At 36.8% G+C, this 26,755-nt stretch overlaps 1 protein-coding gene across 12 annotated transcripts in view; it reads right to left on the reverse strand.

Moving 5' to 3' along the window:
• The window catches only part of EPS15 (epidermal growth factor receptor pathway substrate 15), a 68,923-nt gene that overhangs the window by 2,082 nt on the left and 40,086 nt on the right, over positions 1–26,755 (reverse strand). For 3 of the 12 annotated variants that reach the window (XM_055724585.1, XM_055724583.1, XM_055724582.1), the window contains 13 exons: positions 25,573–25,658; positions 19,678–19,750; positions 14,523–14,684; positions 13,742–13,969; positions 11,639–11,830; positions 11,054–11,131; positions 10,623–10,713; positions 9,168–9,203; positions 8,208–8,344; positions 6,544–6,613; positions 5,283–5,359; positions 4,597–4,759; positions 1,742–1,920 (listed from right to left, as the gene is read on the reverse strand). In XM_055724585.1, coding sequence (XP_055580560.1) covers positions 1,742–1,920; positions 4,597–4,759; positions 5,283–5,359; positions 6,544–6,613; positions 8,208–8,344; positions 9,168–9,203; positions 10,623–10,713; positions 11,054–11,131; positions 11,639–11,830; positions 13,742–13,969; positions 14,523–14,684; positions 19,678–19,750; positions 25,573–25,658 — 1,572 coding nt within the window. Of the gene's footprint in view, positions 1–123; positions 990–1,139; positions 1,177–1,741; positions 1,921–4,596; positions 4,760–5,282; positions 5,360–6,543; positions 6,614–8,207; positions 8,345–9,167; positions 9,204–10,622; positions 10,714–11,053; positions 11,132–11,638; positions 11,831–13,741; positions 13,970–14,522; positions 14,685–19,677; positions 19,751–25,572; positions 25,659–26,755 lie in introns of those variants that run through there. The other 9 variants (XM_055724587.1, XM_014280911.3, XM_055724589.1 and 6 more) reach the window with 8 other exon arrangements.

Raw genomic sequence — 26,755 nt, forward strand, 5'->3', positions numbered from 1 at the left:
GCTTAGTCTAAGGTTTAACATTTAAGAACTGCATTGAAGCCATCCAATTGATGTATTTTTATGAAATACGCCATGTTTCAAAAATTCTGTATTGTTTCAAAGAAGTTACTGAGTCAAAAGTGCTATAATTAAAATTTGATTTTATTTTGGATTAAAAACAGTCTATACAGGAAATATTTTGAATAAATCGGGAGAACATTTTGCAAAATACACCCCTATCCATACAGTGGGACATCCTGATTTACCCTTCTTTCATTAGAGGTGATTTTTCCAGGTGACAATGATTGCAAAGAATTAGCTGTAGAATGACTGTTTTAGTTGTGTAGACAGAAAATAATTCTGCCAAGAAACAGCAAAATAATAAGGTAACCATACGGTTAGAAGCCTAGTAGTAATACAGAGAAAAGTCAGTGTGATACAAGAGAAAAAAAAGCAACAAAAGAACCGATTATTTCCACGTATATTGATGTGAACAGAATGTGAACTAAATTTCTGCAGTACAATGATTATAAATCAGAGACAGTTAAGGGTATTAGGATAATCTTTTGTATTTTATTTAAGACAAAGTTTGTTTCTTGTCAGCATGCAGAAAAACTAAGAGGTAGGTGAAGCCCTTGTCTTCATGAATGTCCCCACGTTAAGTTTGAAACAGTTACAACATACTCCAGCTAGTTTCTGCTTTGAGCTGCTGCTTTGGCAAATAAATGTAGAAAAGCTTGAGTTTTCTCCATAGTTCACTTAGTATTTTCAGTAATTGCAGCTGGAAAGGAATACTTTTTCCTTCAAAAGACAATGAACATTTTTGCTTTCTCCTCCACATTTCACATTCTCTCCTCCAAACTGGCTTCTCAGTCCCTCTCACTAATAACAGCAATCAATAACAGCATTTCAGAAATTATCATGCTACAAGACACATCAACCAGTGCAAGTCAATTTTGAGAGCCTGTCAATCCTCAGTTTACTTCAATCAAGCATACAGTTTATTAGGCCTGAAAATAAAAAAAAGCAGTATGATCAAGATACTGTAAATGCAAATGGCATTTAACAGGTATCAAGCTTGAAAGTGAGATGATGCCTTTCAAAACTCCTACTTGCAAAAGCCCAAAAGAAAAAAATAACAGATATAGGCATGCACAAACCTTTAGATTTGCTTCTACTGCTTGGACACCACGACTTCTATGAAATGGATTCTGGTTATAAAGAGACACTTACTACTTTTTACTTCATTGTACATAAGTTTGGAATTTACTAGCCATTCAAAACTTCACCAAATTATATTTCATTAACTTACACTGTTATGAGGCTGTTTATCAATATTTCAGTACATTAAAATTATGACCAAACAGTTCAGTGACAGCTAAATTAAACTCACACCTTTTAGTTTATTTTTAATTGGATTGTTATCAGTGTTCTTGTTTTAGATGCACAATTTAAATCTGCTGCATGCTTTAAGAAAACGGATAAACCCTAGAACACAGATATTTTAGAAGTCCTATTGTCTAAAAGCTAGGAGGCCTCCATGAAAACACTCACAAAACCAATGCAATTTAAACATTAAACTACAACATTTTGCAGTATTTTGTTTTAGGACAGCCTCAGCTGTAAATACTGTTTCAACTGGAAGCAAGATCCCTTTTGTACATGGGATATGTTTTAATATTTTAAATTAGACTGAAGGCTTCAGTGTGAACAATTCAAAGCTGTCATTATACTGAAACAAATGTAAAAAGTGTTTACTCACAGTACTGAAGTTTGCAAAATTGTTGGGGTCAGCCTCTTTACTGATGCTGGTGGGAGCAAATGGATCACAGAATAGATCTGCTTCTTGTTCTTTGGGAATGTCTGGGGTAGGGAAAGGCTGAAATGGATCGCTCGGTTTAAAGGAATCTGAAGAGTCTATTTGATTGATAGGTCTTTTCCCTTAGATTAAAATGAATTTAAAATGAATTTAAGATAGCAGGTAATAACATGCCAAAAAAAAACAAATTCAAAAGCTACTTGGAATGCAACCTCTTCTAGTGAACTTAGTGGAGCTGCAATGACTTCAGAGGAAGGGTTGCCAATTTAAAAAAATCAGGGCATGGTCCGGTTTCTTAAAGGGTAATCAGGTGAAAAGGAACACACATATGTTAATGGTTCAAGAACACAGTTCTTGAATATACTAATTCTAAGGAATACTGAAAATACTAGTTATTTTGGGAAGGGATTTCTAACAGTTTTGAGCCCCTATTCTATCAGCACAGTATTTTTTTCTTCTGCTTATCAACTGCCAGTGATCATTCCAACAATGCTCTTTTATCATATTTGTTTGGATCAAGTTAACACAATTCCATTCAGAGACTAGAAATATATTTGTAAGTCCTTAAAACACTGTGTCCCCTCACTATGCTAACAGCTGGAATCTCTATAGTTTTTAAACTAACAGAACAAAGGAGTATGATAACAAGCAATCACAAGTTTAACTATTTTGTTAATCCTTGCCTAAGTAGTCGCATATGTAACAGAATCAGGCAAAAGCCCCCAGTTATCTTGTTCTTTTTTCAGCTTAACCCCAGTCAGCTTTCAACACCTTTCAGGACATTAACCCAAATTCTTCCAAGAACAGTTGAGATGAATTTCATCCCACCATTCTCTCCATATGTTACTGCTTACAGAAAAGGTTTCATTGCAGTTTCTTGCATTCAACTAGCAGGTTCAGCAGGTGCTTCTGTTGCCATTTTACATTAAAACTGCAGAATCTAACTCAAGTGCTTCTTATTTTACATATGACTGTTGCAAGTTAGTCTAAAAATTCTTCCATAGACCAAAAGAGATTCTAATTTGACAATGATTTAGAGAATACTCCCTCAGGAATATACGATTTACTTGCACACTTCCCAGGTAAGCTTGCTATGACAGCTCTCACTCACTGATCATGTTCTAATAGTGGCAAACAATGTATGTCTGTTTCTTGAATAATGTGGGAGAAGCAGCTCCATATGACATCCTGGGAATTTTATTTCTGCATGGGAAGGCTTAATAATTGTAAGAATACAAAACAGTCTCCAAATCTGCCCATTTTTTGGTGATATTTTTCATGAAATGGGGGTGTTTATAAGTATTTAGACAGGAAAGGGATTTCAGAAGCAAGTAAATAGCCCTTCTGCACGCTTTCCAGCAGTGTGAAGAATTAAGAGAAAGATATTGGGGCATTTATTTGAAAAATAAATGTTTTGAATCACACCAAGGCAGTAATTAAAACCAAAAACACTTAAGTATCTCCATTTTTTATTTCCATTAGGAAAAGTTTGTTGGGAATGGTTATTGAGATAACCACAGTATCATATTTAGTATGTGCCAATCAAAACAGGCTACTTCTCTCTAGTTATCTATTGATAAGGTTGCTGTTGTCCCACCACTAGAAGCTTTAGAATCCACATATTCTAAAAATGGATCTGTACACCACATCATAGCCACTCCCATACCATGAAGTCAGAAATCCTCTTTTTGTTTTAAATAAGGACCACAATAAGAGGAAACACTATCAAACATTCAGTCCTGAGTTAATGGTTGCACTTGATGATCTCAAAGGTCTTTTCCAACCTAAATGATTCTATGATTCAATTTATCATCACTTGTCACGTCACCTGTTTTAATTTTGTTTACAATGAAACCAATTAATTGCAAGGCATAAGCATGAACCAGATCTCACACCAACATTAGAAACTGAACAGCTGAGTTTAATACTAAATTTTAATACTCCTATACTGTTCCTCTTTTGAGAAGGAAAAAAAAAAGAAAAAAAAAGAATACATGTTTAAGTTTCACACTACAGTCTTCCAGACACCCTGTTTCATCCATATAGCATAGTAGTGGAAAAAAATGATGCAATAGTTTTTAAAGAAAATGAAACAAAGGACAGAACCTTAAAAAGGAATACTAATAATATAATTTCAAATCTATGCAAAAGAAAACCCTGAGAGTAAGGAGTCTGTTGTACATGGGCTTGTTGCAACTGCAAGAAGGTGGTGTTATCTTTGATAACCATGGCCTTTTCTGGAAAGCAGAATGGTTTGTCTCACAGAGTAGGCCAGAGGACCCTGCTATCACTGAACAGAATACAGCCAATGTATTAGTAGTAAACTCAGGTTTCCTGTGCCAGGTTTACTACTACAGACCTCTGGCAAGGCCACCTGTAAAAAGTTAATTTGAAAACCCAAGACAGTCATTTACCCCTACTTAATTCATTTTGCATTAAAATCAGAAGTTTTGCAGTGGATAAAACACACTGTAAGCATAACTTAATGCAAGATTCACAGTGTATAACATGAGCGACCATTCAATCTGCAGCCATGCTATGTTCTTGCAGATACTTGTAGTAATATCTCTATTTTTTCCCCGTTTTCTAAATCCTTTCGCTCTTCAAAAAACCTACAATCCCAAACATTATGCAAAATTTAACTCTGAGGAAACCAGCTCAGGAACAGGAACAGACTTGTTTCACATTTTGCTCATTCAATCCTAAATTCAGATGCTTCACCATCCCCTCATAATTATTGTCTCGCTGCCAATATTGAAGCAGCTAACAGTTAACAACATCTCAGTATCAGCTCTTACCAGGTGGTGGTGGACAGGGCCTTGTGGGAGTTCCTGTTTTAGGGGGCAACGCAGGAGGAACATCCTCATTTTTAGCTGGTGGTTCCTCAAATAGGTTTTTAGTTATGATCACATGGTTGACAGAACCTGATGTGGAAGAGCTAAAGGGATCTTCATTGTTGGCCTTCAACAAAGAAAACAGCAACATAAACGTTTTCAGTACAATTCTGTTATACTTTCCTTTTTCAACAGTGCAGTATTTATCTAGAACTGAAAATCTGGACTACGACAAAAAGAAAACAATCTTGTTTGGTTTTACACATTATCATCCACATATTCCAGGAGACTTGAAAATAAAGAAAAGTCAGGAATGGTTAGTGTGTACAGCAATATAAAGTCAAGTGTAGTTAAACACGCAAAAGTCATACTTTTGCTGTTAAACTCAGCAAATTAAAAAAATAACAATAATTATAATATCACTTCAAATATAGAGAAAATACTTGTAAAGCCAGAAGAATTACATTGCATTCTTCACAGTGGAATTGCAGGATAATTTACTATAAACACTCTTTTTTCAAGCAAGTCAGCCATTGTAATTCTTTTATAGTGGCAAAACCATAATGAAACTGTTGCTAGAGAGAGTAAGCTATGTCTCGTCACTGCAGAGTTTCATGCATTTTCTATGAGTAGCCGTAGCTTCACATTACCTTTGACAGCACGCTGAAGTCAGCAAAGCCACTTCCAAAGGATTCGTTTCCAAACAGAGAGGCAAAAGGGTCTGTAGCTAAATAGACATACAAATCAAGCAAAGAGAATGAAAAGTTAAATATGAAAGAGACTGAAAAAAATCCCACAACAAGAAAAGTGGCTGTTACATATTTTGCAGCATAGACTAATTCAAGTGAAATATTCTGAGGTGGGCGCTTCAAGTTAGTAAGTAGCTGTTACAAAAACTCTTAAACTGTTAACTACCTATTAAGAATAATAGTTCTCCTGAACAGGGAGCAACTCAGAAGAAATACTGGTATTCTAATTTCCTACATGAAAAAAAGTTACATTCCACTGAAAGTAATCACATAACCATACTACTGGATGTTCTGCTGAAATACATGCATGTATACACACAGAGGTATTTTTTGTGTGCATACACCCATAAATATACATATGCAGACGTATACATGAACACGAACAACAGCTCACCTCTGACTGTATGCCCACTTATGGAATGAAGTATCTAAACCTCCTATCTTCTCAGTCTAATTCAACAGTACCCTGTCATTCTTCTGTGCCTCAAAATATGTAAAACCTGCTATTCTACTGTAAAGTAAGGAATGCACTGTCTTTAGCCAATGCTCGCTTCTACATCCTAGAAAACAGCATTTTTTTCCCCTACAATCAAACTGAACAGGTTTACAATACGAAATCACGCATGCATTCATGTTTTGGATTACCACTTATCAGTGCAACTTGGGGAAAAATGGGAGATCAGTCTTCCTTAACGCACCTTTAGCCCTCAGATAAGAGAGGGTCATCACAAACTTTAACAGTAAATGTTCTTGACAAAGTAGTTATTCTATCCCACATCTCCTCTTGTAGTACAAAGTATCTTGTATGTTACTTAGAAAGTAACGTGGAATTTCTAAAGATAATTCTAATGGGAAGCCGTACAAACCACTCAGATAGTCATAACACTCAGATCACGATATTATACCAGTTTTAGGCAAGGCAGAGGAACATATCTGTGGAATCAGTCTTCAGTGATATGCACTACAGATAAGACAGTTTTGTTTTCTAAAAACAGCCCCTTGCAAACTTATGTCATACTTTATAAGAAAATTAATAAAATGCAGGAAGCCCCCAAAAATGCTCCATTGCAAATTCAGTTAAAAAAGAAGACTAGAAACACAAGTAAGCAAGAGCAAATAAAAATATAACCCAAGAAGCCTGATGTGTATAATTTACTTTTACCTGGATCACTTGATGTAGTAACAGTTGTTCCACCAGGAGCAAAAGGGTCATTCTTCTTTGATGTCTCTGTCTAAAATTAAAAATTCCTTTGGAGTGAAATGTGTTTTTCAGCTTAGAAGAGTCCTCATTCTAAGAATATAATCACAACTTATTTTAGTGTAAAAGTTTTAAGATAAAATATTTTGGAAGTAGCTTTTATCAGCATCAGTAAAAGAGTCCATTAACAGAAAATCCTCCTCAAAACAGTGATTAATGCTTTCAAAGGATGGAAAAAAAAGGTACAATATGTGCAATATACTTGGTAACAACTAATGCAAAATTTCAGAATATCTACCATTCATTTTGGTCTCAGATTTCTACAACCAGAGCCATCTTCATGAAGACATAATCACAAAGCATTTAGGATGAATACAGAATTCCAGTTCAGCAATCAAGAATCTCTCAAGAATCTACTGCTAATCCTACACCACAGCTCTGACCATGCCCCTCACTCTTCCCCGCGCCCCCCCCCCCCCCCCCCCCCTTCTGACTTCTCTTATTATCAGACTGCAATATGACCAAGAATTGGTCATATTAGAATATATCAAGACTTGGAAAAGGATAGTGTGCTAAGTACTGAAGATTGTAGAAAAGTAATGTTTAAGATTGGAGGTACTGGCTGTGATGTGTAATATGACCTTGAGGCCTGCATGATGTGCACATCACACAGAAGGACACAACCACCACTGTTAGGTGCAGAGATTTCTCACGATCTTGGCTTCAGTTTGTGGGTTCGCTTCAGGCATTCCACAGCCACTTAACTTGCTTCCTAATCCCCCATGTATCTTTAATTTTTATACATGTATACACACGTTTTATACACACACAAAATTGGAAGTGAGGCATGAACAAAAGCAGCACTGAGAAGGAAAGGAGATGGCAAAAGGATGGAAACAAACTTATGGCATGAAGAATTTCAGCTTCTTAGATCATTTGTCTATCAGCCCTAAAAATTACTTCATCTTGATCAAGTTCTATCCTATATGAGAGAAGGCTTCATGCCCAACCCTACCTTATTTTAGGCTCAAGACTGATCAGTAACTGCTCAGTTGCAATGTGAACAGCTAGAAGTTACATTGAAGTACACTTGAAAAAAGTGAATTCAGTAAGAATCTCTGTGTTATGAATGGGCATCAATGACTTCTTAAAAAAGCACAGCAAAACCTGAACATACACCTACAGAACAATTTGACTTTTCAGGGGGGAACCCCCATACCACATCAGATTTGAGATAAGATACACAACATACTTATTGATCCTATAAGCCCTAGAGGCAAAAATCAAGCCTCAACAAAACTTGGTAAGATTAATCTTTGGTTTCTTTCAACTTTTAGTAAGTTCCACCAGCTATCAACAGAGCTTAGTTCATTATTCTCAAATGTTCTTACCTGTGGAGCAATGAAACTCCACACTGACACATTTTAAAAATGTTTTTATTTTACTTCTATTTAATCTTTGACTATTTCTAGTAAATAAGACACAAAAAAGACAAGATAGCACCATGACGCAGGAGACAACCTTTTATCTATATGATTTCTAAATATCAGCTTTTCAAGGCATTCCAAATGTACAAAATAGTTTGTCCACATAATATAAGGAATTAAAAGGTGTGCTACCAAACTTACTGTGGTATTATTACTGTTGTCTGCACTGCTAAATGGATCAATGCCAGCAGTCACAAAAGGATCAGTGGAGGATTGTTTGAAAAAACAGTCAGCTGCAAAAGGATCTGAACCTTTGAAGGGATCACCACCAAAGGGATCTAAAAAGTAAACATACCATTAATATTTCCCCTAGCTTTAATGAGCTTGATATCTTAAAACCTAAACAATATATTGCTTTTTTTCATACTGCAAGGTGACACATTTAAGACCAAGGATCTCTGACGTACAAAATTAATCTGTAAATAATTTGTATTCTGTGATTCAAAACATTAGACAAGCCAACATCTTCTGCACATCATGAAAACTTTGAATTGTGCCAGTGGTTCAGTTCCAGTCACCTGAGCATCTAAGTTCTTTAACCAAGCCCCCTAAAAATGAAGCATTTTACAAAACCTAATGCTTCTCAGAACTCCCCTACCTTTCTCTTCTTCACTGTTTTAATATAGCATTCCAAGTGGCCATTTTGCTTTTTTGTCACCAGTTAACTCCATCCAGGACCAAGCGAATAATGCAATGACATTGCCTATACAGCCAGTCTAAATAAAGACTTCCCACCTTTTTCAGTACTTAGTTCTAAAGAAAGCTGAGAAGTTAAGAGCTTTTAAATGAGTACACTCCCAGTTCTTTACATACAAAAAAGGCAGCAAAGTGAACAAAAAATGTTCACCACTGTCACATACTTAAATCCCAGCTAAGGATACTTCCAACAGCAAGAGAGAAGCTCATTGGCAATGGGTTTCTCTGAAAAGCTTTAACATAAGTAGCCAGCTGATACTGCCATACATCTGTCTATCCTATGGTGACTTTTTGGGTCACGTCCACCTTTTTTATGCTGAACGTGGTGACACTTTCCCCCCACATACTCTTCTACTAAAAATCATTTAGAAGAACAAACACATTAGAAATTAAAAAGCCACTTACCAATTTTCCCAAAAGGATCATCTTTGAAGGGATCACCTGTTTGTTTGTTTAAAAAAAAAAAAAAAAAAAAAAAAGTTACTTGTCATGAAGCATTATCAGTTGAGGTCTTTTGGATACAACCTCATTTCTAGAGCTAGAATTTAAACAACTGTCTCTGAGGAACACCTTCCCTATTTTCAGTGGAACTACAAGAGCTAGTATCGGACAAAGCAAATATCCTTTAAGTAGCTCATTACCATCACCAAATACACACAAAAGCAGCCATCTCAAAGATGCATTTCTGTTGGCTTGTAAACACCCACATTATGCAGTATTTATCACCACAATAATCCAGGCTAACCATGGATAGAAGCATAGCCCAGTTTTGATTAATTCTCATAGGTGCCATGGATAGTAGCTCCTAAGTGCTCATTTCTGGACTGGATGCATGGTCCCAATGGCATCAGTTCTAGTCCCTCATCTGCATCTGATAGACACAGATACACTGTCTCTTGGCTGTAGGTATCTACCCCTGAACACACAGAGCACACAAAGCCCAAAAGGTTAACAGACATACCCTTCACCTCTGAAAGGCCTTGTCATGTGCTGTAAGTAGGACCACTTCAATATAAACAAAGCAATATCTACACAGAAACACTCAAGCTGTTTTAAATTAGTTTAATTTATTCATCAGAAGTATTAAATTGGCACTGACATTCTTCCAGAAGCCAAGGGATCTGAAACAAATTTAGCTTATTTTCCTTTCAAAGTGATATGAGTAAATTGATAAGACCATGTCAATTCTGAAAGCATGTGAAATCATATGTGGTTGAGAACACCTGCTTCACCAGTTAATTCAAATTAACTCCCTTTCTCCAAGTGCCTCCATATAGACAGATCACTTCTTCCAACATAAAAGAAAAAAATAAAAGCAGAGCAACAGCAGTCATAAGTAGCAAGTTCTTAAAATAAAGCATAGCACTTGCACAAGACGAACAGATGGAGCAGCTCCACATTACCTTTTTCTGAGTGCCAAACTCACCACAAGTAGGCCACAGCCATTCATTCTCAGCCACCCACACCCTCCCCACACCACAGCTCACTGAACCCTCAGTTGATCCATTCGTGGATCTGTGCTGCAAATTAGATCAGTGGCACCACATGTATCACAAGTTTGTCCACACCTTTAAGGCCAAAATGCAAACGAGGAGGGAGATAATATAAGTTCTTAGGCAAAGCAGTGAGGGAAAGGTGTAATTTTCACAGCTAATTAGAAACTCCACATGAAGGAAGGAGAACCACCCTGGAACTCTCATTTCTATCACGTCTATTTTTGTAATGCTACTGGCTCCACACTCCTGTCACTCAAACATCTTCACATTTATTCTATAAAGAGCAGTTCCAAGGTGAAGATTAGCCCGAGATGTGTTTATATAAGACCTGTTTCTGCAAATCTGCACTTAGAAGTTTACTTACTGCCAACAAAAGGGTCAGACTGGAAGAACTCTAAGTTGGCTTCAGAAACTAGATCAGGCAATGGATGAGATTCAGCATCAAATGGATCTTCCTGGGCAATGCGAAAGAAGTAGAGAAAGGTATTAAATTTTTAAAGACATACAGGATAAAACACACTTATGTCATCTTGTATTACCATTTAGTAGTTTCTTAAAGCTGAAAAAAAGAGACAGCTAGAATTCTACATAATTCATCAATGGAGATCCAAAATATTTCTCAACAACTACTTGTCTACTATATGAGATGAAATGTTTTTGTGACATCACACTAAATAAAGTAAGTAGTGACAATTTTATTTCTCTGTTCTTTTCTGTCCATGGTGCAAGCCTGAAACAGTTTAACCGGGATTTTTTTAATGTACTTTTTCCTCCCCCAAATCTGAATAAACTCACTTTTTTGGTAATTGTTGCAGCTGGGGTCTCTTTCTCCTCTTTTACAACAGAGGCTGTTGTTTCAGGACTATTCCTCATCTACATAAGGATAAAAGGAATTCACCATAAATAAATAAAAATTATATTGTGTAGTCTTCTGTTAAGTATTAAATAGCTAAAAAAAATATACTGAGGGATACTTCAAGAGGTTCATACTTATTATGGAACACACCAAAAAACCTCAAGACATCAAGAATCTACTGGGACATAAGGAGGGACATGTGAGGCAAGACAGCTTTAGATTTTTAGTACTATTGCTTATTCCATCTTGTTGCACCAGCTGGAGACAACTGTTCTCCCTTAATGTTAATTCTACTATTCTGTTTATGGTATTTTACTTTGGAAACAAATACATAAAAATTTCTATTGATACTTTCCAGCCAAGCTAAAATTGACTCCTTTTCTGCTTATCAACTTTCAGATTGCAGAAACACAGTCCCTTAGATCACCCCCCTGAAATTTCACTTGTGCAAGTGTTTAAAAACAATCAATCTTCAGCTTCACAGCTGCACTGCATCATGATCAAGCAGAGAAAACACTACTCACTGGAGACACACTGCTTATTTGTTCATCTTCTGCTATACTTTCAGCATTCTCATTAAGGTTAGCAGTTTCACTACTGCTGTTGCTAAGACTAGAATGATCCACAGTTCCATTAACAAGTGTATTATGTGGCTGAGAGTGCCAACTAAATTGATTATTTTCCAGTTCTTTCAGCTCAAGAAGTTTCGTCTGCACCTGTAAACAAAAATAATGTATATGCATCAGTATGGCAGCACAGAGAAGCTATTATATGACCAGTCCCTCTTAAATATAAGATGGAAGATGTATGTCTTAAATTCTTCCTTTCAAAGGCAAAGACAATAAACCCCATGTTGTTTCAATCAAAGGGTAAAATATGACAGATAAGCACAAGTCTGATTTAGAAGAGGTGCAATGTGGTTGAAGGACAGACCTGAGAACCTTCTCATGTCAAGGAAGTAGACTGCATCCCTGGCAACATCCAGACTTGTTGCTTTATTTCTACTCAAACTCAGAAGAAGAGCTGCAAAGCTTTCAGGGGGGGTTGTTTGTTTAGTTTTGTTTGGCGTGGTTGTTTTTTGGTTTTGTTTGTTTGTTTTTTTAAATTATGTATTTGCAATTGCCTTAAACTCTAAACTAAAAAGGCCACTTTATCAGAATTCTCATCTTCCAAGAAGGAAAATCACAAATTCATTACCTTTTCCCACATGACTTTTGAAGTCTACAAAACCCACAGTATATCTTCCTAAGCAGTTACATTCACATGCTATTATTTCAGCAATATGCTTAGTGCAGTGCCTCACAACAAACATTTACAACCAGCCTGCCAGTTACGAAGAAATTACTGGATTTGGCAGATTATGCAGAAGGATAAACATAGTTCAGGTATTCAGGTGTCTAAATCCCACCAACTTCTGCTAGGTCAATCACGTAATAAGAGTTTTCATTGCCTTGTACATGTCACAAATCAGGTGGTGGCAAAGACACCACCAGGTGTCTTTCAAATACACTGACCTCAGACCAACCATTAGATAATCTTGCCTAAAGCACCAAAGCACCTACTGTTGTGAGCCAAGAGCAATAAAATCAGGAGTACTGATATAAAATCTATCAAAAAAAATATATGTTTGTAGTACAGTCAAACATAACCACTTCTATTATCAGCCTCGAATCTGTTCACTGCAAGTACATTAATAATGAAACAGCACAAGCTTCTCTCTACCTGTGACGAAACGATGGAAAATCCATTTATTTACTTCTAAGTTTCTAAACCTCAAAGCCAAATGTAAAAGTTACAAATACGTTATAAGGCTCAACAGAAGTGTTCTTGCATGAACACTAGCAGCGGAAGTCTTAAGAGAAAAATAAACAAATGTTAACAAGTTACAGATAGTAACTGTGTGAAATGACCAACCCAAAAGCCAGCCATTTCTGGCGTTCAAAGTTAATGGGAAGGATTTTCATGTTGTTTTAACTTGATAAAGATGTGACTGACTAATAGACAGCTGGCAAGTCAGAGAAGGGGAAGAATGATGAGGAAAGGGTATACAAGCTAACGCATCACTGAAGTAATAATCACTGATTACAACAGGAGCTGAAAGTATTCCTTTAAAACAACAGCAGATGTTTCAAAGCACGATGCTTAAAAACCAGTGCAGCCACCTCCCTGCTTCTCAGTATCTAGTCTCAGCCCAATTTATTCTTACATTCACCTTACTTTCCCCCTTCAGCAATACACTAAGTAAATGATATTAGCAATTTTATACCAATTCACATCAATTAAAGAAAAGTGAGAGCATGCCTCAGGCCACAGCTGAGGAAGAAAGCTTAAATAACTACTGGACACAGAGAATTTAAACCTGCGTTATCCATTTTTCATTCATTACATTAAGATAAATTATTTATGAAATATAATAAATTAATCCCTTTTTATTAACAACACAGAGAAAAATCATGAAGTATCTTGAGTGACTTGAGTCAGCCTCTAAGAATCCTAACAGCTGCTAGCACAGAACACATGTGTAAGCAGCTAAAGCCATGAGCAAACAGTGAAGAAAAAAGAAAACAACGCCTTCCCCTTAAGAAAAACCACACTAAAGGTTGTCAGCTAAAAAAAAAACCCAAAACCTTTCGGGGGGGTCTTTCACATTGCCTTACTGAATTGATTTCCTGTTGTGAATCCTGCAGATGTTGCTGAAGAGGTCCCAGCTGTGCTTTCCCAGACTCTATGCAATGCTCGAGCTCTGCAGTTTCTTGCTGCAGGCGACTCAGCTCCTCTTGAGCTTTGGTCAGTTCATCTTCATATGCTGAAATCTTTGATTCCTGGCTTGTTATTTCAGCCTTCAGCATGGCAATCTAAAGCACGAACAATACTTCAAAGCCAAATAAAAAACCCAAACCAAACACACGTCCAAACACACCCAAATACTATTATTTATGATCAGAAAAAGTAAAAACCTCATAGCTATTGGAGAGATTATAAATCATACCTGAAGGAAACATTAATGCCCTACTAGTGTCATTAAGATCATAGTATTCTAGCTGTTTTCCTGACCAGCTCAGATATTTAAATCTACATAACCGTAAGATTTTTTTTAATGACTAAGAAATCAGTCCCACTAATTAGTGCTAATTACACTTATTGCATTATAGTTTTGCCTTATTTGTTTGCACTTGACCTTATTTTTTTGCAAGTATATCTGTATATTTGTTGACACACTGGTACTGAATCAGGTCACTGAAATGAGTGACGTATTTCCTATAGTATTATGGTCACAAAAATCTTGACACTTAGGCTGTTTATTTGTTAAAGTCTTTTTCTCTTGCCCCAGCAACTGTAATATTGCAGGGCTGCATTCTTTAAAATGAGGCATTTACTCTTCCCAGGGCCTTAGACACTAGACCTTACCAAATGGGCCTCCTCTGCACACTTCTGCCTGATATCATTCAGTTGTTCTTCCAATTTGGCCTTCTGCTCATCGAGATCATTAAGGGTTTCTTGTGCTTCCTGTTTCTGAGCTTGCAGCTTTTGCAGATTACTGCTCTCCCGCTTTACTTCATCTTGTAGATCCTGTAATAAAACAGATTAGCTTTGCATTTGTTCCCCCTCTCCTCTTAACTCCTAAATCCCACAGTATAAGCTGTGGTACTAATTCAGATTTCAGAGTATCAACAAATTACCTTTCAAAAGCCAGCATTTATAACATGTCAGACAGGTAAGTAACCTCAAATTCTAATTCTAAGACATTAAAATAATGAGGTTGTTTACTTTTTCTTTAGTAAAAATAATCTCACTGAAATATTGAAGATGGTGCATCGAAACAAGAGACCCGAAATATTGAAGATCGTGTATCAACACAGAGATTAACTGTTTTACAGGAAGGCCAGAGTTTCATTTTGAATTTACAAGTCATCTTTATTCAGGCTGTTACATTGTCTCTCTCCTTTTTAGCAATATGTTTTACTGAGTTCCTTAATGATAGAAATTATTTATTCTGCTTCTTCCCCCTCCAAAAACACATGGCCAAAAATAGGAACTTGTTTTAGCAACACGGTAAAGAACCAACCAGTGCATTATTACCCCACATGCACCCCCTTCTAGAGCATCCCTGCCTCTGGTTTTGCAAAATTCAGTCAAAAACTTATTTTCCATTTAACAGTACTGGTAAAAAAATGCACATTCCATACACAACACTACTGCATCTCTTAATTTATGAAAGAACAGTAAGTATGTATCTTGCATTCTAAGTTCATTAAGTAGCATCATATAGTAAATTAGTTCATTTCTGAGCAAGAAGAATGGTTATACCTCAACAAACTCCAGAGATAACATAAAAAAAAGTCAAGAAAGAATTTAGGAAGAAGAAAGAATTGTCAAAGTCAAGAGGAAGAGATAACACAGGGAGATCAAAAGGGCTTAATAATACAGGAAAGTACTAGATGAAAAGAGAAGATTGCAGCCTTTCTGGGAAAATATGGTAATGAAGGAAGAATCATGAACAGTAAAAGACAAACAGGGATAAAAGAAAATTACAGATGATAAGAAAACAAGCAGACACGAATTTCTGATTAGACCATACATTCATGCACTGTTCTAAGCTAAGACTCTGTTGCCTTTTTTTAGAGGCGTTTTGTTTGGTTGGGGTTTTTTTTGGTGAGGGAGATCACTTATCCATGTGTGCTAACACCTCTGGTTAATCAGGACAAAAAAGCCAGACCAAAATACAAAGGTATACGGTGCAGCAGTATAGATGCTAGGGAAACAGGTAACCTCAAGACAACTAGGAAGCAAACAGGAGAAAAACAACAAAGAAAACATTAACAAGAAAAGAAACATAGATGCTTTTATGAATAAATAAAACACACACACCCCCAAAAGAACCCCAAACAAAACACTGAAACATCCCCACAAAAATCCCCAAATCAAATTTGAAGTTCATTAAAGAGTATGAGTGATGTACAGCAGCCAGACTAGGTGAATTACTGGCTATTTCTAATCTATGAAAGACAAACCGTGTGCACACGAAAAGCCCTTCCAGCATCTACTGACTTGGATAATTGGGACACTCTTGATCCATTCATTTTTTACATCGCTTTGAAAAGCAAGTATCAGCTGACACTCAGCAAAAGAAATGGGGGAAAAACTAACAGCTTAAAGAGATTTCAGTCTCCTTTCTCCAAAAGGAAGCAAAAATTCACACACAAGCTAAATATAGATCACCTCCACTCTTGCTGCTGTTCCTTGAATACCAATGTCTGTCCTAGGCACTAGAGGATCACTAAAGAGATCTGACTAAGCCTGATGGCTCCCAGAAGAGAAAAGAAGGAAAAAAACCCAACCAAAACAAAAAACTAAACATGTTCACATAACCACTCCAAAATTAAAGGTCAGAGTAGATACAATGCACAGAACTGGGCATACATCTTCATGAAGTAAACCAGGCTCCAATTAAGCTTTGATTTCAAAGAACACCCTCAGCAGAGAAGCAGCATCTTAAAGTTCAAGCACTGAATGAGTTGCTATATGAAAACCACTAACATATTTGAGGTGGTACAAACTAGCATTTTTACGGTAATTGTAATCCTTGTATTACATTTACAACATTGTAACTCTCCATGCTCATGTAGCATAGGCCAAGGAAAGTCCAGAGATCTGTATTTGCACAGACAGGCAACGGATTCAATAGCTTGCCAGTCTGTCCTTCACCAAACAATGCATGTGCTAAGAACTGTTAAGCCTGAAAGCGCACAGAAAAGTTAAAACTTCACTGAGTTTCTAATGGCTTTGGTATACTGCAATAAACAAAGAACAGAGAAAATCCAATGCTGAGTAGAATACTCAGGGCATAAATCTGTTTAAGAAAACTCAGGGCAACAAGGAGATCAAAAGGCTAGAAGGCCAGAAACATTCTGCCCTGCTTAGAAGGCTACAGTCCCTAAATATATTTCACTCCCCCCCACCCCACCCACCCCCACCCCTTATCTGAAGCAGCATCTCAAATGCAGTGACATTTCTCCCCCAGTGGTTACAAAAAATATTATGCTTTGTTCAGGACTTACGTGCATTTGTTCTAAAAATTTCTTTACAAAGTTTCAGCGGTCCACTGAAAACCAAAATACAGACCTTCTTGACTTCATGTCAATAAAATTCTAGGGGCCATGTAACTGCTGGGAAAGCCAGGAGGATTGCTTTTCTTTTCTTATCAGGTAGACTGACAAACCATGCTTGTACATGTGAAGTGCTAGACAGAAGATGACAGCCTTGTGAATGTGTTCAAAAGCCCACTGCTTGAGGCAGCATCTAGCTGCTGAAGCACACTGTGCTCCAACACCTGTGTCTGCATCAGGCTGGCGATGAGGGTGCAAGCGGACAGCCAGGTAAGGGCATTTTCAGATGCCACCTGCTCAAAACTTAATGTTTTAGTTACACGTTAACTCTGTAAGACAAAGTTCTCTACTGCCAAGTGCAACACTTTGTATCAGAGTTTTGTTACTTCCCTATTTATAGGAAAATGCTAATCCAATCACAAAGTTAAGGCAACGATGCCTTAGAAGTGGCTTGAACTTTGTTGCTATGCCTGTAACTTTAAGAAAAAACAGCCCTTAACCTTTGCTACTAAAGAGCTGATATTTTAATACGCCCATTAAAACCCATCAGTATGCTATGTCTTCCTCCAACACTTTTCCTGTCTTTATTATTATTATTTACATAGTATATAAATTATTTTATATGAGAAAAAAACCCTTGTAATTCTTTCCCTCCCCCTCTACAAATCAGTTTGATCCATCACAGACCACAGCTGTATTTGAGATCATGACTTGTAGTAGTAATTCTGTAGAAACTCTGGAGTGGGATGCCATGGAACTAGCTTGATCCAAGGTGGCAGATTAGAACACACTGGTTTTGTACATCATCTTTAGAAATGCCACCTTTAGAATAAAACCAGAAGAAAAAAAAAGCATATTAGTCTGTCACCACTATTCTCTGAAGTTCTAGAAAGTTTCCTGAAACATGCAGCTCCTCCAACATTCAGGAGCCAGAAAGGGCCCAAGATAAAGGGCCACCAGCTCAAATGCTGCAGCCATTTCCTATTTGATCCTGATGGTTTCTGTTTGTCTGGCAAGCCGGTAATAGACTGTTCCATCTCCGCAGACTGACAGAACTCTGTATTTAACAAGGGACAAATAGCTGGTGTGATCACTAAGAGGTTAAAGACCAGAGACAGTTGCTTCCAACATTACTGCTCTAGATACGACTTAAACTGATTCTGTGATGCTGCTGACTATAAAATACTAAACCCATGCAGATGGCACTAATACTATAGATTTAAGGTTTTTATTTAGCTTTATATACCTTTTGTGCAAAGGCACCAGAGAACTCAACCTTCACATGCACACACACAGATTCCAGAACACACCAACAAAATCATCCTATGTACAAAACCAGGAATACCCCTAAGAATTTTTAATAGTGTGAAAAGGCAATCTGCAGAGTGGGGAGGGAGAGCAGAGAGACTGCTGCGTGCATGGACAGAATGACAGACATGGGCAACTTCTGCATGCATTCCTGCAGCTGCTGAATCTAGCTGCCATCCTGACATACAGGCCAGCATCTGATTATCTTCTGAAAGGTCACATTATTATCATCCAGGCTCTAAGGATATTAAATAGCCAAGCACAAAATTCACAACTGGTGTAACACACCAACTCTTCTTCTGCCCAACATAAAGCAAAATGCAGAAATCTTGCATTATTTGCTCTTAATCAAATAAAGATTATTTAAAATAAAGATTCCTAAAATAAATGTAGAAATAAATGTAAAGTAATCAGATATAACACTGAAGGTTTTTTTTCTTAGAGCAGCAACACCAGCTGCTTTTGCAGCTTAAAATTTAATTGAAATATTGCTTTGCAGCATTTGATTCAGAGCTTGGCTAGACTGTTAGCACCCTGAACACTGATGCTGACTGTATAATTTTTCATCCCTGTAAAACACTTGCAAAATTTAAATTTTCCAATATTCTGGAAATTCAATGTCATCCTTTTACATAAAATTCAAACAGATTTTTTAAAAAATTCATTTATGGTAGACAAAATTCACTTGAGGCAACATTCCTCCCAAGCTGGTAATTACTGCGAGTCTTAAGAAGCAGCCCCATATACAAGCCACTTAAGTTTATTAATTTGCGATGCTACAGTATTGTCTTTGGCTTTAATTATACATTAGATAACCTTCCTAAAAAACAAACCAAAAAAACCCCAAAAAACAATTAAAAAAAAGAAAGAAAAAGAGGAAATCTATTCTTTTGTAATATTTTTCATTTAAAACTCCATGCAGGCTACATATCCTAACAGCTCACACATTTATATAAATATACACACCTACACCAACCCACATTCATATAGAAAACACACTTCAAAGTACATTCTTTTTCTTAGCCACCAATTTTTTTTCTTTTTACTACTTAAGTGATGTGACCTAAAGACTCAGTAATCCCACTGCCATTAAAGAACCACATGGAGCAATATCAGGTGTCCAAACAATAATTGTGTGTCTTATTTACCTGGACCTCACTTGTCCTCTGCTTGATGGCATCTTCTTTCTCCTTCAGGTCTTGCTCTACATTATTCTTTTCCCTAGAAGACCAGCAAACAATGCAAGAATACTTAAGAACATCAGCTACAGCAGGTACAGTTATCCAGCCCCCTAAGACTGTATCTCTCTTTAAATACATAGTGAAACATGAAACACAAAAGATGTAAGTGACTTCTGCTTTCCAAATTATTTACAACACGTAAGTGTTCTGCATAAAAAAAAAAAACAACCCTGTCTTTTCACCCAACTGCACTTCAGTGATAAGAATGGCTCAAAAATGGAAGGGGGCGGGAGGGAGAAATCAATGAAATACTGTCTCCAGTGATCTCACTGTTGCTATGGAGCACTTGTCTAATGAAAACTGCTGGGAAAAGTGGGAGGGATTGCATCAGATTCCATCTCTTAACCCCTGCAAACACAGTAATTCCTGCACTAGCAGCAGCTAGAAAACATTTCCAGCAGGCCAATCTACCTGATTAATGAACTTTGCCTATCAGATTTTAGATATATCTGTTGGTAAGCTCAGTCAGAAGAAGAAAGGTTAGCTCCCTGTAATCACTATCTGCTCAGAGACCACATAGGTAGTTATTTGCTGTGTCACATTCAAGTCTGTCTCTACAGACGTTTATTCAAGTTTAAAAGTGACTACTGATGACAGGGGAATTATCATCAATAAATTCTTGGCAGTCAGACAAAACAACAGCTTTAAGAAAGAACAAACCAAGAGACAACTCAGAAGTGTTACTGTTTTAAAAAAAATAATGTGTTTATCTGTGACAGTATATGGAATATTTTCTTGTTTCACAGGTGCAGAAAAGCATTAAGCTCCTTTTTTAACACTATCTTCTGTATACAGATGTTTACTTTCATAAAGATTTTGTTAATAAGCACACACATTAAAAGTTAGAATTTCAACAACGATAAACCTAACATTTCTAAATGAAATACCATAGTGAAAAGCTATCAAATTATATTACTAACACATACTTAAATCAAGGTAACTTCCTATTTTAATAGCAGCAGATTGGTATTGAATCTAAAACTATTAATCTTACTGTTTACTCTTATCTAATACAGACGAAAGGATTTCCAACTCCAGAGTAAAGCAATTCTTTTTACTGAAGCTGAGGAATTCTTGTTTACCTCTAAAGCATGCACAATGGAAAATAAAAAAAAAAATATCCAGATGGCACAGATCTTAAATGAACATGTACTCGGAAAAAAATTATTATAGATTATGTTCTGCTATTATTTATCTCAGTATCTGATTAAAGAGCAACTTGCTGGCTGTGCCCAAAGGGAAGGTTTAAATGGAAGGAAAAGGAAAGACATGGGAAGAGGAACTCTGAAGAACAAAGCTGGTTATTTTGTTAAATGTGAACCTTCGAGTTTCATAAAATTACCCACTCTCCATTCATCAGAAAAAAAGCATCATGGAAATTCTAAGCAAATCTACCATTTCCATCAAAGCTATAGCACACACTTATAGCTCAATAAACCAGTATTTGTAGCATAGCTGTACTTAGATATTTAAAGCATTGCAACACAGGGTTGAAACAAGTTCTGTTGATTTTGCTTCCTGTAACTTTTCATGAACAAAGGGTATCAATTTCAATAAAGCACTTTCACAGATCTAAATACAAGTCAGGCTGAAAAATACCTTCAAGCTCTCAGACACCCATCTGAGAGCTTGCAAACATCCAGGCTTATTATTCCTGATTGAAGATAAAAGAGAATAATTGATGAGGTAAACAAATGCTTGTTATTTTTCCTGCTTGGGTATGAAAACTGAGTAGGAAATAGAAATCCAAGCAGGTATGTATGCTTTAATATACAGCTTTTCAACATTACTGTCACTGACATGCCTGAGAGTGTCAGAGATGACAATCACTTCCCTTTTACTTCAACAGAAGCCAGGTACCTAAATCTTGCAATCTGGACTATGCTAAGCAAGCAACAGGATACAAAACCCACCCACAGGCAGCTTACGCTGGCTAAATCACAACACAAACAATGAATTTGAAAAACTCAAGTGAAAGAAGTATTGTCAGGCAGAACAAGAAAAGCTTAGGCAGCAATCTCAGGCAAAGGAAAACAAGCTGAGTGTATATAGTCTACACATAACACATCCCCTCCTCCCCCCCAGCAATGCCTCTTTGTTTCAAAAAAAAAGACAACACAGACCTACTTAATTCACTAATTCTTCTGAATGCCTCCATTTCTTTTACAAACTATCTGGTATGCCCCTGTAGGAATGCTCAGCAACTGAAAGAACCAAAAACAAGTAACAAAATTGATTCATTGGATATGACAGATTTCCTGGATCATAAAGTCCCTTACCACATCAGTACTTGGGGGAGGGGGGGGAACCCCAAACGGAAAACAAAACCAAAAAACCCACACAAACAAAAAACAACCCACCAACAAAAATACCCCAATGACCCAAAAAGCACTGTGGTCTGCCAATGAAGGACACTCGTAACCAATTCAAGTCTATTTACGAAAACAATACAATTTCCCTATGCATTTTAATAGTAGTCAGGTCAGGAGAACCTTCTAAAGAAACTAAAACCAATCATTAAAAAAATCCTCAAAGCTAACAGATGGTTCCTCCAATGCAGATACTTCATGATTTACAATCAAATAATCTCAGTAAATCCATCAGGTTTATACTAATTTGTGCATTGAGCAATTTATAAATGGGATGGCTCCCAAATGGCACATTGCAAATATTTGTTACAGCTGACAACTGTGGAGTCCCTGTGTCAGTAGAGGCATTCAAGACAAACATAAACCGACCCTGGCCAGGCTTCTTGATGCCTAACACTTGGAATAACACTTAGTTACAAAAGCAAAAAAAGTAAAGAAATCATAATTCTTTTCCGTAATAGACAGATGACTGCTCACAGAGCTGGTAGCATTACCTACACTCACAGTTGCCCAACGTTTCTTATTTTCACAAACATTTGTAATTTTGGGAATTCATAAGTGTAGTAGTATTTCAGTTCGGCAACACTAGAAAAACCGCCTAGGGTAATTTTGCCTTGTTTCTTCTTGTTTCCCCTTTGTTCCCCTCAACCTTTTCAGCTGCAACAGCTCAGTTACTTCCAAACCACAGCCTAAAAGAAATCATCTAACCTACAAAAAGAATCTTACCATTGCTTTGCCAAGAAGCAGTACATCTCTCAACTTTGAAACAAAGGCTTGATGCAAATGTATGGCAGGGAAAGGCTGCCCTGTTTTTCTGGGGACGTTTTGCCATTTCCTTACTTTAGAGAGACCAACGTAGCAGCTTTACGCTCTCTTTAACCCAATTTATATTCAAGACAATATAACTGTTGCTGTCCAACGTATGCAAAGGATGGCACCGCTGGTGAGATACACTAAATTAAGCTCAACTACTTAACATGCTTAGAGAGGAATGTAGTATTGGTAAAGCTTGAAGAAATTCCCCTAATTTGCAGGCTATAGCTAGCTTTGAATACACAAAAGCAAAGCAGGGTTTGCTGGGGAAGAAAAAGGTTTTATAGCTCAAAAAAAGAATATTAAGAACATCTGGTCTAGACTCCCACAATGCTGATCAAAAAAGCTTCAAATAGCTTTCTAAAAATATAGTACAACTGAAACAGAACTTACAGGCAGCAGTGCTGACAGGCTCAAAATGATGCAGATTCCACAACGTCCCTAGGCAAATCAATCCCCTACCAGTGGGGAATTATCCTCACTAATAAGTGTTCTGCATTTTAGTCTTCATCTGATCTTCAACCTCCACCTTCCTGACATTGTTTTCACTGAATTAGATTTAAAAGCTATTGGCTACCAGAAATCTTTCCCACACAAAGTGTTGAGCCACAAACACATCACCTCTGTATTCTTCACTCAGTCTCTCAAAAAGCTGTGTTTTCCACACATTGTCATTCTTTTGGGCATTTCCTCTGCTGCCTTTTTGTTATTTTTCCCAAGTGCACTTCAAAAATAGATTCAATTTCTATTAGTGGGTCTCAGAAATGCAGCTCTCATGGATACTTCCCAATGGAATCATGGACTAGAATTACTACATATCGAGTTCAATAGCTGAACAATGTATCTTATTTAATAATGAAAAAAAACCCACCAAGTTTAAATTACATTTTTATATGATAACTGTCAAGACAAAGTGTACTTCAACACTTATAACTGAAACGTGGATTTGCCAAAAGTGAAATAAGTTTCCTACATTTACCTAGCGTTGCTACCTGTGCTTAGGAAAGGTACAGAAAAGTAATATTTACTCTGCTATCGAAGTAACTCGTCTACAGTGGCTAAAGGATTTCCAAGTAATAGTAAAAAAATAATTTTATAGAAAAAATAAAAATGAAAAAAATTTTACTTTAGTCACAACTCACTTTATGACATTGAGAGTTTGCTTATCATTCTCAATGAAACCGCACAAACCTCTCACTATTATACTTCTGTCACTCAGAAGCTTAACCCTCTGATTGTTAATCCAGTTCTGCTCTGAACCTCTAAATCACAGGCAGAATTTCCCCTTTCCAAAAATAAATACATACAAATAGCTGCCCCTACCGTATCTTCAACAATCCAGTAATGCGCCTTAAATAATTGTTCGAGTCTATCTGCCACTGAAGAAATGGAAGCAATGACTTTCCAAAGGCCATGGTTCCTTCATACCTCACAGCAAGAAAAGAAAACAAGACAACCAGACTGGCTTGCATGTTAGGCTGCAAGCCCACCCAGTGGAAACCAACATTACCTAAAAATTCGTGCTAGTGAACAAATCATTTCCCTCTAAGATACTAACGTCAAACATACAGGGTTGTAAAGCATTCTCAGGCCGATAAATATGAAAGTCCAAAATTGGAATTAACACAACCTAAAGAACAACAGAGGAAAACATAGCAGGGGGAAGTGAAGAGGCAGTGGGAGTAGTAAGAGGGAGAATAAGCAGCTGAAATGAAAAAACATTTATGTATTTAGGAAACAGACTGTGCTTTGACATACTGCCAAAATTAAATCATTCGTGCAACCGACATGAATAAGACAGGCAGATTTCATCGTGACAAAGCACCCTCACTTCCAAAATAGTAGAATCAACTGTTCTTAATAGAATTTTCAGTAGATTTATGGTATCACACACATGCAAAAAAAAATCACTACAGAAAACTATGCTATGCCTTGGGAGTATGACGAAGGCTATACAACATACATGAACCTGATCTTCTTAGTCACTTGAAATTATTTTCATAATTATCTTTTAAATAATTAATGGAACCCAAGGGTCTGCAGATCTCATATTAAAACAATTTTTCTCAGTGCAACAGTTTATTTTACTAAACAGAAGAGAAGCATGTCCATCTTCACCACCATCAAAACCCTAGCAGGGGTCCATATACATTCATCTTCCCACTCTCTACCCTACATATTTCTTGATCTTTCTCATCTCGCTTCCTCACGGCCACTAGAAAGAGAGTCCTTAGAATTCGCTCTACAAATCAAAGACAACTAATACCAATTTATATCATCACTCCAGCATCCTAAACACCTGCTCCATTCTCATCCGCTAATGAAGGTAACAGGAGAGAATAGCTCCATATCAGGATGCTAAGATATGCAGCTCTCAAACATACCCAAAAGGCATGATGGACAGACCTTTCACAGTCCTCCTGTTATTAAATGCACTCATCTGAGTGAACAAAGGGTAAAAGAGTTAAACAGTAGTACAGACATGCTAACCATTTCTTTTAGCAAAGCAGACTTATTACCACCTGTTTTTCTCTTATGCACTGAACTTTTTTTTTTTTTTTTTAACTGTAAGTAGCACAATTGAATCTAAGGCAACTATGACTACTCCTCTTTTACCTACCTCTGCAGGTCTACTATTTCATTGTTTAATGTATCAAGTTCTTTAATCGCAGAAAAATCTGCTACAGAATTCGGTCCTTGAGCACTCTGAAACATAAAAAATAAATACCGTTAGTTTATCGTTTATGCTGACCAACAACTATGTTCACTTTACTTTTTGTGACAGCATGAGCTATCCTCTTGTAACAACTGTTTGTAGCATTGTATTTCAAATCTTCAATCTTAAGAAACCCCAAACAGTCCAGATGCTGCATTAACAGAACAAAACATACATCCAATGCATCCAGTATTTCAAACAGAGCTTGTCTCCCGTAAACTCTTGAAGACCATCCTCAACACAAGCACAGGACCACCTGATCGTACAAAAAAAAACCCACCTAGTTCTAAAATGAGATTTATCTTACAGTTAACATTTAGCTGGCTTCCTAGCATTCATTTAAGAGTGGTTTGGTTTGTTTACTGCTTCTGTATTTATATTTCTTCACCCTGGTAATCCTCCTGTTGCAGAGTATCGACACTTATTTGCAACACTAAGTGGTATCGAGCTAGCTGAATGCGATCCTCCAGAGTACTGAATGAAACTTTGATAATACAAAGTCATAGTTTAGTTACACCCATGAGTTCCCATTTACTTAATGTCATTGTAAGATGACGACTGTAATACGTATTACTTGTTTTCAAAATGTACACATAAATGACTAAAGAACAAATGCTGAAGGCACAAATTAGCAAGTGTTGTAATTGTTCTACTGTGCCTTATCACAAGGTGAACATTAAGAAGCCGTAGTCACTGGAACTACCTTCTATAAATACATCACTTCCTTCAAGTCTTGAACAAAACCATCCAGGAAAAACACAAAGTTCAGAGGAAAAGTATATACATATAACTAAAAAAAGCAAGTGATAACCCCAAAATAACACAAAAGTTTTCAAATGCTGAAGTTTCTCTGAAGATCAATCAAGATACTATTCATTATGTGTTTATTCAAGCTCATACTCTGAGAAAAAAAACCAACATACACAAGAGCCATGAAAATACCTAAACAGTAAATCTGAGCACTCTGTGGCAGACAATACTATTCAGCAGAACTATGGATTATTCATGCATATTTTACTAAAACAAATGGTATGAACTGAGAATAAAAAAATCCATACAGCTATTCTTAAACTGGTTAGTGTACAGT

The sequence above is a fragment of the Falco cherrug genome, chromosome 12 (genome assembly GCF_023634085.1).
Source record: "Falco cherrug isolate bFalChe1 chromosome 12, bFalChe1.pri, whole genome shotgun sequence".
Taxonomy (NCBI): Eukaryota; Metazoa; Chordata; class Aves; order Falconiformes; family Falconidae; genus Falco; species Falco cherrug.